The 17,655-nt window shown below is 37.8% G+C and overlaps 1 protein-coding gene across 1 annotated transcript in view; it reads right to left on the bottom strand.

The window, feature by feature from the left end:
- DENND1A (DENN domain containing 1A) overlaps positions 1 to 17,655 on the bottom strand; it is a 667,138-nt gene that overhangs the window by 46,238 nt on the left and 603,245 nt on the right. The window contains exon 20 of the mRNA XM_044664250.1: positions 1,610 to 1,669. Coding sequence (XP_044520185.1) covers positions 1,610 to 1,669 — 60 coding nt within the window. The remainder of the gene's footprint in view (positions 1 to 1,609; positions 1,670 to 17,655) is intronic.

Raw genomic sequence — 17,655 nt, 5'->3', positions numbered from 1 at the left:
ATAACTTATTGCCCCACATTCATCCCAGATCACCATTTGAACAGATCTCTGCTTCTTGCCTTGCATTTTAAATGGAGCAGATTCTACTTCTGGATTGCTCCTAAAGGTAAAGAAACACCTGCCTCCACTTGAGCAGGCTTAATAGTCTCTGGATGTAGCTTCCTTCCTACAGAACAGAAGGCATCAAATGTATTTCCATACTGAGATCTGGTGAAATTGTGGACTCTACTGCATTTCTAGGCCCTTTTCTGGTAGAATTGTGCATTCGGCTGCCAGACTCTGGCTTCTTTTGTAAAAGTGAGTCTTTTTATTTTATTTTATTTTATTTTTTATTTTTTTTTAAACCCTTAACTTCTGTGTATTAGTTCGTTGGTGGAAGAGTGGTAAGGGTAGGCAATGGGGGTCAAGTGACTTGCCCAGGGTCACACATCAGTCTTTTCATATAAAGCTTTGGAGTTCATAGGCTAACATGTTCTAGAATCATAGGATTTAATAATGATGATAGCTCATATTTGAATAGTCCTTTTCAGAACAGCCCATGATGTAGGTAGATAGGTATTGTTGTTCAGGCGTTTTTCACTTGTGTCAGACTCTTTGGGACCCTATTTGGGGTTTTCTTGACAAAGTTACTAAAGTGGCTTGCCATAACCCTTCTCTAGCTCATTTTCCAGATGTGGAAATGGAGGTAAATAGGATTTAGTGACTTACTCAGGGTCATACAGCTAATGAGTAAGTGTCTGAGGCCACATCTGAATTCAGGAAGATAAATCTTTCTGACTCTAGGCCTGGTATTTTATGCAATGTGTCACCTAGCTCCCCTGGTTAGTTATTAATGTCCCTATTTAATGGGCAAGGAAACTGAGGTACAGAGAGATTGAATTATATATTAGGAGCTGAACCTAAGTTTCCTAGTTCCAAGTTTACCTCTCTTCCTACTATCCTATGCTGTCCTTGTTTAGAGCTATAAGGGATCCAAGAAGAACATCAAAATGAGGAATCATGTGACTTGCAAATGGAAACCTTTGAGACTTTTCTACCTACTCCAACTTTTTTCCCCATTCTTCATTTTACAGAGGAGGAAACTGAGGCACACAGAGGGGAAGTAAATTGTTCAAGGTTATAGGGCTAGTAAGTGGGTAGAGCTGAGATGTAAATCCAGGTCTTTTGACCCCAAATCTTGTGCTCTTTTTATTATAACATATCACCCTTTTACCAATCTACTTATTTTATGGAGGATATTGAGAGTCAGAGAGGTCCAGTGCCTTGCCTAAGCCCGCTGATTGTCAGAACTGGGATTATTCTTCCCCCCCTCCAAATCTAGGGCTCTCTTCATTACACCTCTCCCAAGATCTGATCAAAATGAAACCCAAGCCAAGAAAACACAGCACACACAGCAGCCCAGCCACCTCATTGGCCTTGCCAACCGCAGAACTTGTCAAGGAAAAGAGACTGAAGAGAGAACCGAAATGCAAGAGTAAGGTTGTGCCACAGAGAGAAGGAGGGAGCTGACTGGCAAATCCAAAATGCCCAGGCTTAGTAATGCTGTTAAAGAGTGCAGTTCAAACAGTGTTAAGGAGGGAAAAGGGAGGCAAAACTGCCAGCTACTCACGGGCTGCGCCCAGCGCTGTATCTTTGGAGGAGGAGGCCGAGGAGGACAAGGTCTTTGAGGCTGGAAGTGGAAACTGAAACCATCAGTACACACCAAGAGCATTGGTCGGGCAAATCTGAACAAAGCATTCTGTTTTTCCTACAGAAAGCAACAGGGCTGAGCAATGGATCCCTCCCAGATCTGTCTGAAAACTGATGGAATTATTTTCACTCATAATTATCATAAAACTACTCACTTTTATATGGTTGTAACATGCTTTACATCCATTATCTCACCCTTCCTTCTCTCATTGAGATGTAGGCAGGGCAGAGATTATGATTCCCTTTTTATAGATAAGGAACCTGAGACCTCAAGAAATAAAATGATTTATCCAGAGAGGCTAGGAGGAACAGGGGCTGGATCTTAAATGTATGCCTGCTGACTCTCAAGGCTGGCATCTTTTCCATGCCACATACTTCCTGTAAGCAGTTTGCCTGCCTTGGAAATGGATACTCGGAATAAAAATGACTAGCTGTTACAGCAGCAGCAACAACAATAACAACAATAATAGCAGAGATTTGTTTTTGGGAAATGGAGAGTTTGTGACAAAAATCCAGGAGCAAGTCATCAGCACTAGATATTGCAAAAGGATTATTGCTAAAGAGCTTGGAATTATGGATTAGCATATAAAGTGGGCAACACATCTTTCTTTGCAAGCTGTAAATATTTAGCACATATTGAATACCTTTTAAGACATTTAGCTAGAATTATATACCAGAAGCCTGCATATATTTCATGGAAGGACAGAGAATAAATTCTCATGTTATGAATACAGACCTCAAAATATCCTGAAAAATTTAACAAATGGTACTGGTTCTGGGATATTCTCACAAACTGAAGCCTACAATCACCTACATATAACATGATCCATATCCATATAAAATTAAGAATTTTAAAAAACAGATGTCACTATGCTGAATACTCAGGCTGAGGTATATGGCATAAAAAGCTTTAAAAAATAGAGAGCTCTAGCATAGAAGCTTGTGAGAATAGGATGTGATACCCATCATCTCATGTTCTTATTTGCTACTTTAGTTGTATGGAAGATGTTTTTAGTGAGTCCATAGAAGAAAAATCTTATATTCTATCTAGTAAACTACAAAAGCAGTTATTTTTTCCACTTATTTAACAGTCCATAGATCATAAAATATAAAAGAATAAAAACATATAAAAATAGTATAACAATTGTAACCAGAACCATTTCTATCTGAACTTTATTGAAAAAGGAGGAAAGAGAAGGAGGAAGGGAGCATCTATTAAACATCTATTAGATGCCAGGCAGCAGATGAAGCATTCTACAAATATCTCATTTGATCTTCAATACCTCTGTGAGGTAGACACTATTATTATCTCCATTTTACAATTGAGGAAACTGAGGCAGAGGTTGAGTGACTTGCCCAGGGTCATACAGCTAGTATTCAAGTAAGTATTCAAGGCTGTGTACATTTTAACTAACTAGTTTGATGGAAACTAGTTAGAAGGACTTTAAATAATACTGTGATCAGTGGCCTTGGCTTGGCTTCTGTTTCTATATGTTTCTAGCTATATAACTAGCTCCTATTGAGATGTTTAAATTGTACACAGCTCCAGTTAATGTTAATGATCATTCAGAATACTAGTTGGCAAAGTACTGTAGTTTCACTTAGTCAAATAGTATTTTTAATGTTCCTCATTGCTATTTAAGGGAACCTCTGTCATGATGCAACTGGGCTAGGAACCAAAGGACAAGAATATGAATCACTGAGCAACCAGGAAAAAAATGATTAAACTTTTAATTGTTAATTTCCCTTCTCTGTCAATTAACAATATTGCATTGACCCAAAAGATATAGGGGAAACCCAATTCTTCCACTTTTTTGGCCATCATAGAATTTGAAGATGGAAGGGGTCTTAGAACATGGAAAATTAGAGCTGGAAAGAAGCCTAGAGATGATCTAGCTCCGTTCCCTCTATTTACAGATAATGAAACTGAGATCTAGAGATGCAACATGATTTGGCAAAGTTCACATAACAAGTTAGTGGCAGTATTGGAACTCCAATCAAGGGACTCTATAGGTCTCTGGTTCTTTCTACTGCACCAGTCTACTTTCCCAAGGTGAAGAGAAAGAATGGAGAAAAAAGGTTTCTTCCTTTAGCTTATTTCATTGAATCAAAACATCTCAAAGTTGGAAAGGATTTCAGAGGTCATCGAATACAAACCTCACCAGCGACATTAACACATAACATCCTTGCCGAATGGTCATTCAGCTTTCTCTCAGACATTTCCACCGATGGGAAGCTCATTATGTAAAGAGAAAGTTCACTTGAATTTTGGAACATTTCTAAATGTCAGGAGTTACTCCATTTATCATCTGTTTATCAACACATTCCCTCATACTATGTTAGGGAAGAAATGTAGGTGAAAATACATTGAGTCTTCACTTCATTTATATTATTTTAACTAGGAAATAATATAAATCTAAGAGCTGAAAGATATCTTGGAACATGGGAAGGGTCCTTGGAGAAGGTCTAGTATAATCCTTTACCTGTAAATGCTATTTAAGACAAACAGATTTCTTAATGTCCTAGTCAGATGGTCAACTCACATCAAAACTATCATCAGGCTGCATATACCTTTCCATTTTCCTCTTTTTCACCATGCTACTACCCCCACCCTCCCTTCATTTTCCATCTTCCTCCATACTTTCAGTACTGAGGTAATGTATGGCAGGATTCACTAATAAATATCCAACAAATACTGCCCCTTCAGCAAAATCTCTCAAAAGAGAGATTATACTGGCCTCTACCCTGCGACTTCACACTTCCAGGCTTTGCTGACTCCATGACAAATTGCTCCCTCCAAAGGTGGCTGGGTGGTACAAAGGAGAGAGCATGGGTATTACACCTAATCTTATCCAAAAGGCCAAGAAGCAATTGGATAGAGCTCAGTTCAGATTTAGCTTCAGATAGTAGTTGTGTGACCTGTGGCAAGTCATTAGCTTCTCTTTGCCTCAGTTTCTTCAACTATAAAATGGGGATAATAATAATATCTCCCAAGACTGTTGTGAAGATCAAATGAAATTATAATTGTAAAGTGCTTAGCACAGTGTCTGGGATATAAGTGCTTCTTTTCTTTCTTCTGTTGGTTGGCCCATGCTCTTTTTGTTTATATTGTTTCAGAAATTCTCCATTGAAGAGACAAACAATTTGCTAGAGTTCTTCTCTTGTCCCTTTAATATTTCATTGGTACCAGTGAGCTCTTGGGACTGTCCATCTGTTATCTTTCATATTTGCTAATTGACTAGCACACCTCCTATTCTACAGAATCATAGAATTTGAATGTTAGAATAGACCCCACGGATCATCTGGCGTTACCCTTTAAATTTGCAGATGAGGAAACTGAGTCACAGAAAGAACTGATTCATCCAAAGCATTATATATTCCAAATGAATGATCTGAGACTCATACCTGGGTCATCTAAATTCAAATCCAAATCCAAATTTGACTTTCTGTCATCAGTGATATTAGGCTGTGGATAAATTAAATCCATTATGCATTTTCCATTGATCTTTTGGCCAACTGTAATTCTGACCCATCCAAGATGATGGTGTTCTATGACTCAAAACCCTATAGCATCATGAAGAGAATTCTGGTGTTAAAAAGATGTTCTTTGTGGCAGAGAGAAGTTTGGGAAAAGTGAAAATGTTGCACAACTTCCATAGTGTGATTCAGTTAATTTTTTTTCCTCCTCTAATTCTAGGGTACAAACCCCACCTAAGATCCCTGGCAGTAAATAAGAGGAAGGGATAAACTGGTGCTTCCTTTACCTGTAAAGTCAGATGACACTTTGTTACTAAGGGGGTGCTGCCTGAGAGATGATGACAACAAGAAGTACAAATCATTTTTAACTCTCTGTGTTTTAGAGTTCCTTCCAGTTCTGGCATTCTTTAATTGTAATATGAATAATACTTCATAGATTAGTCTCAAAAAAATGAGAAAGAATTTTGCCAAACTCTTTATGAGACAAATATAATCTACACTTAGAATAGTAAGGATAAAGTAAAGAAAGAACTATAGGTCAATATAATTAATGAATATTGATTTAAAAAAAACCAACAGAAAAAAAGGCTGCAGCACTTTATCCTCTAATCATTATAATCAGGTGGCATTTATACCATAGAAGCAAGGATGGTTCAACATTAGGAAAATGATTATCATACTAAAAACACACATGCAAAACTACATGATATTTTCAATAGATTCAGAAGATTTATTTGATAAAAACACAGCACTGTTTATGCTTTTTTAAAAAAGCCTTATTTAGTACAGGCATGGAGGGATCTTTTTTAATATGATAATAGTATCTCTTCAGAATCAAAAGCAGCAATATAAAGGAAAACACTAGAAGCTTTTCCAATAAGTATAGGAATAAAGCAAAGATGCCCCATTTCTTCACTATTATTTGATATAGTTCTTGAAATTCTAGCAATACTAATGAGACAAGAGAAAGAAATGAAGTACATAAGGGCAGGCAAAGAAGAGACAAAAGTATTTCTATTTGCTGATGACATGATGGTTTACTTAGAAAATCCTAGGGTTTCAGCAAAAAAGTTAACCGAATCAGCAAAATTACAAGCTATGAAATAAACCCTCAAAATCAACAACATTTTTGTATAACAGTAAAATCTGGAAGCCTTTAAAAGAAAGTGGGGAAAGTACTAGTCAAGAACAAGTGGGCAAGGGAATTGATAGTGAGGTTGGTGCTAGAGTGATGACCAGGGAAAAACTAAAGGGTAGAGGGAATAGAGATCATAATAAATATAAATGACAACCTTATCATTGAGGTGGAGTTGGGATGAGGTCCTCTCTAGATAACAGCAACTAGGATCTGAAGAGGTTGACAAACTCAGAAAGTGTAAATCTCAAAGGAGGAGAGTGTGCTTTAATGAAGGTGGACAAGGATAAATGTTTATTGACTGGTATTCTGTGATATATTCAAAATGGACCTAGGTACATGACCTGAATATTAAAAATGCCATAAAAATGAGAAGAGAAGCAGATTCACATACCTTTTATAACTATGGTTAGAAGGTAAATTCTTAACCAAACAACAGACAGAGATAATTACAGAAGATAAAAGTGAGAATTTGATTGCATGAAATCGAATGAATCTGAGAGAAAAAGGGAAGCCTTTGGAAAAAGTCTTTATATCTCATATCTGTGATAACAGTTTGATATCTAACAAGTAACAAAGAAAAAAGACCAAAGCAAAACAATTCTATTTGTCTTTAAACCCTTACCTTTTATCTTAGAATCCATACTAATACTAAGGGTCTATTCTAAGGCAGAAGAGTGGTAAGGGCTAGGCAATTGGAGTTAAGTGACTTGCCCAGGGTCACATAGCTAGGAGTCCTTCCAACTACAGGTTTGGCTCTCTATCCACTAAGCCCCAACAAAACAGTTCTCAAAAGAAGTTCAAACTTAAGAACTATATGAAAGAATTATCCAAATGACTAATAATGAGAAAAATGCAAAACAAAATCATCTTGAGGTTTCACCTCATACCTAGTAAATTACCAAAGATGGCAAAAGGTGGGAACAGTCAATGTTGGGCAGGTGTTGAAAAGAGAAGCACACTAATTAATTATTGGTACAGATGTGAATTAGCACATTAATTCTGGAAATCAATTTAGAATTATGTATAGTGATTAAAATGTCCATACTACTACTAGAAATGTACACCGTAAGGAGATCAATGACAAATAGTTTCGATATACATCAAAATACTGAGAGCAGCATTCCTTGTGGTATCAAATAACTGGAAACAAATATGCTCACTGATTGAGGAATGGCTAAACAATTTGTGGTATGTTAAGGTAATGGGCTATTCTGATAAATGAAACAATGAACATGATGAATACAGAGAAGCATGGAAAGACATGAACTGATGCAAAGTAAGGCAAGTAGAAGTCAGGAAAACAATAAACACAAGGACTTCAACTATGGAAATAGAAGAACAATAAAAAACTATAAACTGAATGTTGTGAAATTATAATGATCTCACTCGACCCTGAAGAACCCCTCTCTTGCAGAGATAAGGGTCTGATGATTCAGAACATTTCATATATAATGTCAGACTTTTTTATGTATTGATTGATTTTGTCCCTTTTTTTCCTCTGTTTAAAATACTTTGTTATAAGGAATGGCCCTTTGGGAAGGTGGAAGGAGTGCAAGGGGGAAATGAAAATAATACTTCTTTTTGTACCCCAGCACTTAGTACAGTGCCCGGTACAGAGTAGGCACTTAATACATTGATGTAAAGACAAAAGAAATGAAGAAAATCCACTTTTAGAAAATAATTAGGGGGCAGCTGGGTGGCTCAGTGGATCGAGAGCAAGGCCTAGAGGCAGGAGGTCTTAGGTTCAAATTTGGCCTCAGACACTTCCTGGCTGTGTGACCCTGGGCAAGTCACTTAACCCCCATTGCCTAGCCCTTACCACTCTTCTGCCTTGGAGCCAATACACAGTATTGACTCCAAGATGGAAGGTAAGGGTTTAAAAAAAAAAAAAAAGGAAATAATTAGTAGTTCTAGGAAATAGTGGAACCCTATTCTGTTTAATTCCTATTGTATCCACCTCCTGCAAAACTGGAAGGAATTTTATTATTGTTTTCAATTGTCCTACTTTAGAGATAAGGAATTAGAAACCTAGAGAGGAGAAGTGATCTGCCCAAGGCTTCATAGCATGTTGGTGACCAGAAATGATACTAAAACCAGGTCTTCTCACTCCTATAGATAAAGGACTATAAAGGACTAAAACGACTCCTGGACTATGGTACTTCTTGTATTCCTTTTCTTTTAATATTTACTTCTTTAGCCAATTTCCATCTGCTGACTTAAAAGCTAGTGTGATATGATACGTTAAAAAAAAAAAACAAACAAAAAACCCCCACTTTTCTAGAAATGGTAATGTGGGGCTTAATAGGGGCTTTATTGTGATCATCCTGGGATTTCTTAATCCTCCAAAATTTGTCCTGCAGGGTGATATAACAGAAATGGAATGGATAACCTGTTCAAATCAGTTCAGGGCTCTGCTACTATAGTGAGATCTTAGCCTACTTATTTTCTTCTCTAGGTCTATTTTCTCCTTTATAAACTGAAGGGGTTGGACCAGAGGAGCAACTCTTAAAATGTGGTCTGTGGATCAGAGGGCTCTGAGATCCTTTTGGGAGGTCTTTGAGATCAAAACTATTTTCATAATAATGTTAATATGGTATTTTTCTATGAAAATATTCCTCTTTCCAATTACATATTTCTGTGAGGCCAGTTTTTCTTCATATACATAAATCAAAACAACATATCACAACAGATTGACTGTAGAATATAAAACAATTGTCACTCCTCACTAATTTAAAAAAAGGCTACTTTTCATAAAAAGTACATTTTCGTATTAAAATGTAATGAGTTTATTGTTATTTTAAAATGAGTTTTAATGTTTAATATTATAAAATCTCTTTGGGGTCCTCCATAAATTTTAAGAGTGTAAAGAAATCCAGAGACCAAAAAGCTTGACAAATTCTGGACTAGAAGATGTTAAAGGGCTCTCTGAGCTTGTAATCTAGGATCTTCTGACCTACTGCACTCTAAGTGCCCCCCTCCTTCCTTGTTTTGTAGCTTGTAGTGGTAGAAAGAGGAATGGAACCAGAAGATTGGAGTCCAACCTCTGTTCCTGCTAATTGATAGTTTATCGACCATGTGCAAGTCACCTTCTTTCTCTGGGCCTCAATTTCTTTATCTGTAAAATAAGGGGATTGATCTAGATGATATTTAAAGTTCGTTCTAGCTCTAACTTTTTTGGTAATGAATTTGGGAAATATATGGCCCTAATGAAGAGAAACGTCTTACTCCAGTATTTCCCTTCAGGCCCTTACATCAATACTCAACATCTCCTTTTTTGGTAAGAGAGGAAAAAGAAAGACTACTCCTCAGGTTGAATGTTCTACTAGATAGAACATGAAACCCTTCTCTGTGCAAACTGTGAAATACTGCTTTAATCGCCCAGATGTCTGCTAGTTAACAGGCTCAGCTGGAGTCCCCTAGGAGATATGTATTCCATGGCAGGGTGTCCCGATAATTAGTAGAGGAGTTCATATTTCCCCCCATAGTCCCAGGGGGGTCTTTAATACCTACCCACTGGGATTTTGCCTTTCTCCCTTTGGTCTTGACCCTGGAAGGTGTCACCATCATGTGTTTTATCATCAGATTATTCTCAAAATCAGTGGGAATGCAGCTTAGTTCTGTGGTCCCACACCATTCTTTCTTTTCTCTTTGCTGAGAAGACCCTCCAGAGTTGATGCTCCTACAGGGAGAACATCTCCTTTCTTCCCTTAAGAAGGGGGATGGTAGGGGTTAGTATCCCTGTTTTGGTTCCTGGGCTTTTCAAAGGGTATCATTAAAAATTAAAAACAAAAAAAGTAGTTCTAGTACATCTTTCTTTGAATAGAGGCTGGATGATTACTTATCACAGATGTTGTAGAGGAAATTCATGCTTCAGAGAAGCATTTTGGATTATATGACTGCTGAGGTCCTTTCTTGTGCAAAGGTCCGATTGTGTAAGGTCCCTTCAAATTCTGGCATTCTATGTTCTTTGCCCAAGTTTCCTTCTTAGCGTGAGGATTAGATTCTCTAACTTCCTGTATTCTAAATTCTAAATAACTTTGACAGTGTATATTCTCTGTTCAAAAACTCTATGTCTCTTCTACTGTTAAGACTGTATGACTTTATGATGTTTTGCTCAGTGCACCTTCAGTTACAATTGATCAGCATTCACAAGGTCTGGGCTTTAGGCCAGAAGCAGGACTGTTCATCTCAAGAATATGTTTTTGGACATTGCAACAGAAGATGGGGCCAGAGGGTGGTTTGCATCTCCCTTCATCATGACAAATAACTATAGTGAACACATCAGTGTTGTAAAGTGTGTAAAATGGGAACACGAGGAAGGACAGGTACTAAAAAGTAATTGACACGAAGGTCCTAGTAGAATATAACAGTTATTTGCCCTTTGTCAGTGCTTCATTTTTAATGTTGGTGTTTGTATCTGTCATCAGCATGGGATAAGTAAGTATATTCATAGTATATGAAGATCATATTTACTAGGACAGCATCTGATTTGCAGTTAATTTGTTGATGCAGCAAAACACATTGTTTCCAAAAGGTCAGTAGGGGAAGCTGTGTTGGAATATCAACTTAATTACCTGTGCTGTATGGATGAATGGGCACACCGTGCGGGGCTGCACTGCTGAAAACAGCTAAATTATCAGGCATGTACTTGAATGCAGAGAGTGCATCACAGAGAGGCAAAAAGAGTCGGGCATTAACCCATTCCTTTATATCACACTTGTAGGCCAGCTTTAACACTGCCAACACATTGAAGCTTTTACTATATTGTAAAGGCTTTCAGGCACTCTGGGAGCCACAGAGGGTCAGAGCTCGAAGGGATCTTAGAGATGATCTAGTCTCCACTACTCATTTTACAAATGAGGAAACTCCAAGCAGAGGTGTCCTCAGAGGCTGGGTCTTCTGACTCCCACTACCCTCACTTGCAGAAGCTGGACATCCAACGAAACCAGGTCTGCAGGCAAAGGGTCAGTCTGGCCTGGCTGGGGGGCAGTGGTATACTTAGGTACTGGAGCAGGGGAGAGCCAGGATTATGTAGCCTCATGATCACATTTTTAAAGGATGCAGCAGAGACGTGAACACAATAACTATATGTGGATTTCTCATAACAAAAGTATTTTTTTTACTTATTTTAAAAATATTTTTCCATGTTTACATGATTCATTTTCTTTCCCTCCCCTCTCACCTCCCTGCTTCTGAGGGCTGACAAGTAATTCTACTGGGCTGTACAAATGTTATCACTTGATACCTATTTCCATATTATTCATTTTTGCTAAAGAGCAATCTTTTAAAGCCTAAACCTGAAATCACATACCCATATATACACGTGATAAGTGACATCAGATGTTCTTTTGCATTTCTACTCCTATAGTTCTTTCTCTCAATGTGGATAACATTCTTTTCCATAAGTCCTTCAGGAGTGTCCTGGCTTGTTGCATTGCTACTAGGAGCAAAGTCCATTACATTGGATTGTTCCACAGTGTTTCACTTTCTGTGTACAATGTTCTCCTGCTTCTGCTCATTTCACTCTGCATCAGTTCACTGAGGTTCTCCCAGTTCATATAGAAATCCTCCAGATTATTAATCCTTACAGCACAATGGTATTCCAACAATAAAAGTATTAATTCATTTTCTTGTTTGTATTGAACAAATCTCAAAAGTGAACATTTTTGTCAGTGAAACATAAGATTTGGTGCATCTGAGAGCTCTTTCTTAAGTGTAATATAATGGAAAAAATATCAGACTTGGAATGAAGAGACCTATATTCAGGCTCACCTTGGCCACTTGATATTTGGTGATCCTGAGCAAATCACCTTGTATCTGTGTCTCAGATTTTGTACCACTTATCTTACTGGTTACTGGCTACTGTGGAGAAGGTGCTTTGTAAACTTTATTATTTAAAAAAAAACAAAAAAACCTTATCTTCTATCTTAGAATCAATACTGTGTATTGGCTCCAAGGCAGAAGGTGGCAAGTGCTAGACAATGGGGGTTAGGTGACTTGCTCAGGGTCACACAGCTAGGAAGTGTCTGAGGCCAGATTTGAGCCCAGGACCTCTTGCCTCTGAGTTTGGCTCTTGATCCACTGAGCCACCCAGCTGCCCTCTCTTTGTTACTTTTGTACCCTGAAGATTCACAATTTTAGTAGAGGCAGTTATTCTCTCTGTCAACCAGATTACAATCCCTCTGTGATTTAGTAAATCCTTGATGGGCTGCTGTGCATGGAAAATTCATAGCCAAGGACCAAGGTGATATAATGAGTCTCTCAAATTTGTCTGGGCTGGCCTCAGATAACAAGCACAGTCTATCGCTAGGCCCATACTAGAAGTCTTCCTAAGTTGGTGGAACTTGCCAGAACTCTTGCCTTGATGACATGGCCTTTAAAAATTCAAGGTCACTTCCATGTCACAAGGAGGCAGTGGAACAGGCCTCTAATTTTTAATAAAATTATCTCTAACATATACTTCAGCAGAAAGATGGAACTAAGGTGGTACAAATTAGAAGAAATATTCCTATTTCTTTGGTACAATCATCACAACAGTTTTGTCATGAAACAAAAAAATTGATTAGCTTGTGTTTCAGTACTATTTTCAAGTTCATTCCTTCAAAAAACATTTATTAAGTTTTTACTATAGTACATTGTCCTTACTGGGCCTTATCAGGGGAGATAAGGCAGTTTCTGCCATCATGGACCAGATAGACTAAAAGAAATAGGACCCAAAGCCTTGCGATATCACATACAATATTGCATGATAAATGCATTAAAGAGATAAAAACAAGGTGGTATGTGAGGTTCAAGGGGAAGGTTGTTACAGAACAGGGGGGACTGGGAAAAGCTTCCCGGACAAAGCAGTAAGCCATAGTTACGGATATGGTAGGAAGCATCTTTGTGACTTACTGAATTTTTCTCAAGGCTCTGCAAGGCCCACACAAAGAAATGCAAAGAATGAGGCTATTTCTCTCAGGCAGACAAAATTCTACAACTTCTTGGATGTAGGGCAGAAAGGGGAGGAAACTCCCAGATGAGAACTTTCCCCAAAGAGGACAGCACTATGTTCGAGGAGAACTACATGGAACAAAAAACGTATCACTTTTGTCATTAAGCAGATTTGTCCTTGATTTTCTTTATATGTAAAATAAAGGGATTGAATAATGATTGTTCAGTCACTTTTAGTAACATCCAACTCTTCATGATCTGATTTGGGATTTTATTGGCATACTGAAGTAATTTGCCATTTCCTTCTCCAGCTTATTTTGCATATGAGGAAACTAAGGCAAACAGGGTTAAATGACTCTGGGACCCAGCTAGTGTCTGAGGCAACATTTGAACAAATCTTCCTGACTCCAGGGCCTGGCACTCTATCCACTACATCTCCTAGATGTCCTGAATAATGGTACTGAAGGACAAATAATGAAACATTTCTTCATGGAAGAAAGGAGGAGGACCACTAAGGTAATATATTGTGTAGACTGTTAGATGTGTCCAATTTACTGGGCATTTTTGTGAATTTCTTTGATCTTTTAATTTTAATTGAGAAGGGGGCTAAGATCCTAAAAACAATAGGCATCAATAAAACATATTTTAGCAATGAAAGTGTTGAATTAAGATGATTATTAGATATAACCTGTCGGCTCTAATATGTTGCTAGAAATCCCAATTCCAATGTGCTGCAAACACAGAGACGCGGGTTAAAGAGAAGCCCATACTTTTTAAAGTGATTTACGAACTGGTTTCCTTACACAAATCCTATGAGGTAGAACATGCAAATTTTGAAGGTGATGTAGAGAAAGGAAGTGATTTCACAAAGTCACATGGACTCAATCAACTTTCAGAACAAATAGCTCAGATCTTTAGAACTAGAATGGAATTCAAAACGTGAACTACTTGAACATAGACCATAGAAATTGTAAGGTACCAGAGGACACAAAAACAATGTTAGAGTTGTAATGGGTCTTAGTGATCATTTATTCCATATTACATCTTTTATAGATAAGGAAACTTTAGCCCACAGAGGGTGAAGAACTTGTTCAAGACCATACAGCTAGAAAATGGCAGGGGCAGTAATCAAACCCAGACTTCTTGAATTGCAAAACCAGTACTTTTTGCCACCATGCCACAGTGCCTCCTTACCGAGAAGATGACACGCCCTCAGATGGACCAGATGAGAGGAAGGAAACAAAACAGACCTGATAAAGGATTTTCCCAACTTTGGCCCTGATTCCCACCCCCTCAGACTTTCTTTCCAGGGGTGGGAAAGAGGAATAAGCTCACTGTAATTTTGTGGAAGAGAGAGATGGAAAGGCTATCACTTTCACAGAGAACAAGCTTCAAATTTATGAGGAACCCAGGGTTGTTAGAGGGAGAGAGGAGGTCACAATTAAACTCTATCATTATCTTAAATGAGAAAAGAGAATGAGTTCACCTGGTTAATTTTTCTAGCCAGCCTCTACATCAATGCGCTGACCTATGAATGAAACATTGAGAGATAGGAGGGGAAGACAAAGATTTATGTAGCAATATAGGATCCCTCTAGGCTTGGAGAAAGGTTCTTTTGCTCAACAGGACTGGAAACCTGCTATTATGCAAGGCACAAAAATAAAAGAGCTTTTTTTGTTTGATATACCTCCAAAAAAGGAGTTTATAAAAGGATCTTTCTGTGTGTGTGTGTGTAGTGTCCTTTGAAATGGCCAACATTTTTTCCTATTTTTTCCCCAACTTCTGTCATTTTTTCCCACTCTTCCTCTCCTAACCCTGACTCTTGCCATAACTTCTCAACACAGAGAGAGATCAAATGACTTTATGTCTCTGGTGTTTTCAAAGGACAGACCCAGAAGTGAAGTCCTAGGCTTGGCTCATGTCTTTGGGATCACTGGGAGGTGCCCCTATGACCCAGGTCCCCTGTGGTCATACCAAAGTCTAATCTCTTTTCCCCATGACATCCCTTCAGATATATGAAGATAGGGAATAATGTGCCCCCTAAGTCTTCTCTTCTCTAGGCTAAAAAGCCTGAGTTCTTTTAACCCCCTTTATTCAAGGTCTCAAGCCCCACTAAGGAGGCAGTATTTGGGGGCCTGGAAACATTTTAAGCCATCTGTCTCCTTCAGAAGAAATGATTAAAATTCTTCTCTTTTGCTGAAAATACAGCTAAAAAAACACCAAATAGTTATGCTCAACTTTGCAGGATGTTATTTTGGGGTTATGTACCCATTTTCTTTAATTTTTAGAATATCATTACAGTTATTAGTTATTTCTTATGAACAAAGAATAATCTTGTGTTCCTTGGATTGTATTTTTCTGGGTATGGGAAGGGCTTCTTCCTAGATGCTTGCAGGATTTATTTAATGCTGAAATTGTGAAGCTTAACCATGATGTTTATGGGTAAGTTAATCTTAGTGTTTTGCTTGGTCAGCAATCTGTGCAGTCTATTGAGCTCACTTTAACTATTTGTTGCTGTTGTTGTGTGTGTGTTTTTTTTAATATTCCTGGGTAATTTTCTTGTATGCTTTCCTGAAGTAAATCATTGAGGCTCTGTGTTTCCTTCAGCATTCTATCTTTGAGTTCAGCTATCTTAGTTTACAAAGCTCTCTGGCATACTTCTAGTCTTGTATTTTTTTTCTGACAATCTTTCTTCTATCTCAATTTGACTAGTTCCCAGTCTAATATTTTCTTTTTGAATAATCTACTATTTGGAGAGGCTTTCTAGGTTTGTTCCACACTATCTATTCTCTTCCTCTTTTAAAAGATGAGTTCTAATTTCTGTAGTTATTTCCATTTGTATTCTTTCCTTAAATCATTTCATTCTCTTCAACCATTCTGGAGGTTCCTGAAGTTTTCACAAGATCATTTTCAGGGGTCTTATAGCTATTTCTGTAGTATGTTATCTTTTATCTAGGGTTTTGTTTTCTTATGCTCTTTAGTATTAATTATATTGGAACCTCTTTGATTACTTACTAATTGCTACTTTTTATCTTTATCTGCTGATTTTTCTGTGAGGGTTTCTTGGAATAAGCTTTTCCCTATCCTCTCTGCTTTATGCTTATAGTTCTTTTATTTGGGGTATTTTTTTGAGATGATAGAGAATAGCTGGGATCAGCTAACCTGAGTAGTCCATTTCAAGCCACATAAAAAATTGTTTACAAGAGGTAGCTCTTCTTTCAACATTGGGCAACTCCTTCATCATGGCTAAAGATCCATGCCAGGAGGAGATGGAAATAAAATTATTACAGGCAAAAACGATAAACTTTGTAGTGATGGTCTCATATGCCAAAGGTGGGACAAAACTTCCAAGGAACTTAACAGTTTAAAAAAGCATTCTTGTGCATGGTGTTCAGAATTTAAGCTGATCTCAGAAGAACAGCTAAGCACTCATTAATGTCTAGAATGCATAAGGTGCTAGTTCTACTTTCCTCTTCTCTGGTCAGACATCTAGAATACTGTGTTCAAACCTGGGTCAGACTATAAGATACTGACAAAGTAGAGGGTTTCCAGAGCAGGGTAACAGTGATGAGGAAGGATTTGAAAGCATTATTATATTAGGAATAGTTAAATGAACCAAGAAAGTATAGTCTGAAAAGAGACTAAGTTTAGGCTAAGAGCATAGTTTTCAAGTATGTGAAGGGTTTCCATGTCAAAAAGGATTAGATTTCTTCTCTGTGGTCTCAGAGGGCATATAACAAGGACCAACAGGTGGAAGTTATAGGGAGACCAACTTCAGTTCAATGAAGGAAGAACATCTTAATAATCAGAGTCCAGTGGAATTGAATGCCTTAGGAGGCAGTGAATTCCATGCCCCTGCAAGTTGGACTAGAAGGCTATTTGTCAGGGATATAATGGAGGTATCTGTGCATGTAGCAATAGGATTAAAAGCAGCAATTTTAAGAGTCCTTTAATTTAATTTTAGAGGTCATCTATTCTAATAATTTCTATAATATCATCAACAAATTCATCCATTTTCCTCTTACAGACCTCTAGTGTGATAGGGAACTCATGACTTCCTAAGTCATCTTATTCCTTAGGATAGCTTTGATTATCAGGAAATTTTTCTTTACATTAAGTTGAAGCAGGGAATCCCCTCTGTAGCCTTTCAAGTACCCCCCCACTAAGATTTTGTTAGAACAGGCTATCTTTGGAAAAATAAATGAATTGAATTAACATATTTGATCATTTTCATAAACAGGTCATATTCTCAGTCAAGTCTCTTACAGCAGGCAGTCCAGGGTTTTGGTCTTCATTAACAGAGGAAGGGGGTGGTTCCAGAGTCCTCTATTCTGGTCAGACTATGTCTGGAGGACTGTGCCCATCTCAGCAAGAACAATAACAAAATAGCATGTCCAGAGAAGGATGAATGAAACCAT

Source organism: Gracilinanus agilis, chromosome 2, assembly GCF_016433145.1.
Source record: "Gracilinanus agilis isolate LMUSP501 chromosome 2, AgileGrace, whole genome shotgun sequence".
Lineage (NCBI taxonomy): Eukaryota > Metazoa > Chordata > Mammalia > Didelphimorphia > Didelphidae > Gracilinanus > Gracilinanus agilis.
This window is presented reverse-complemented; position numbering and strand designations above follow the sequence as displayed.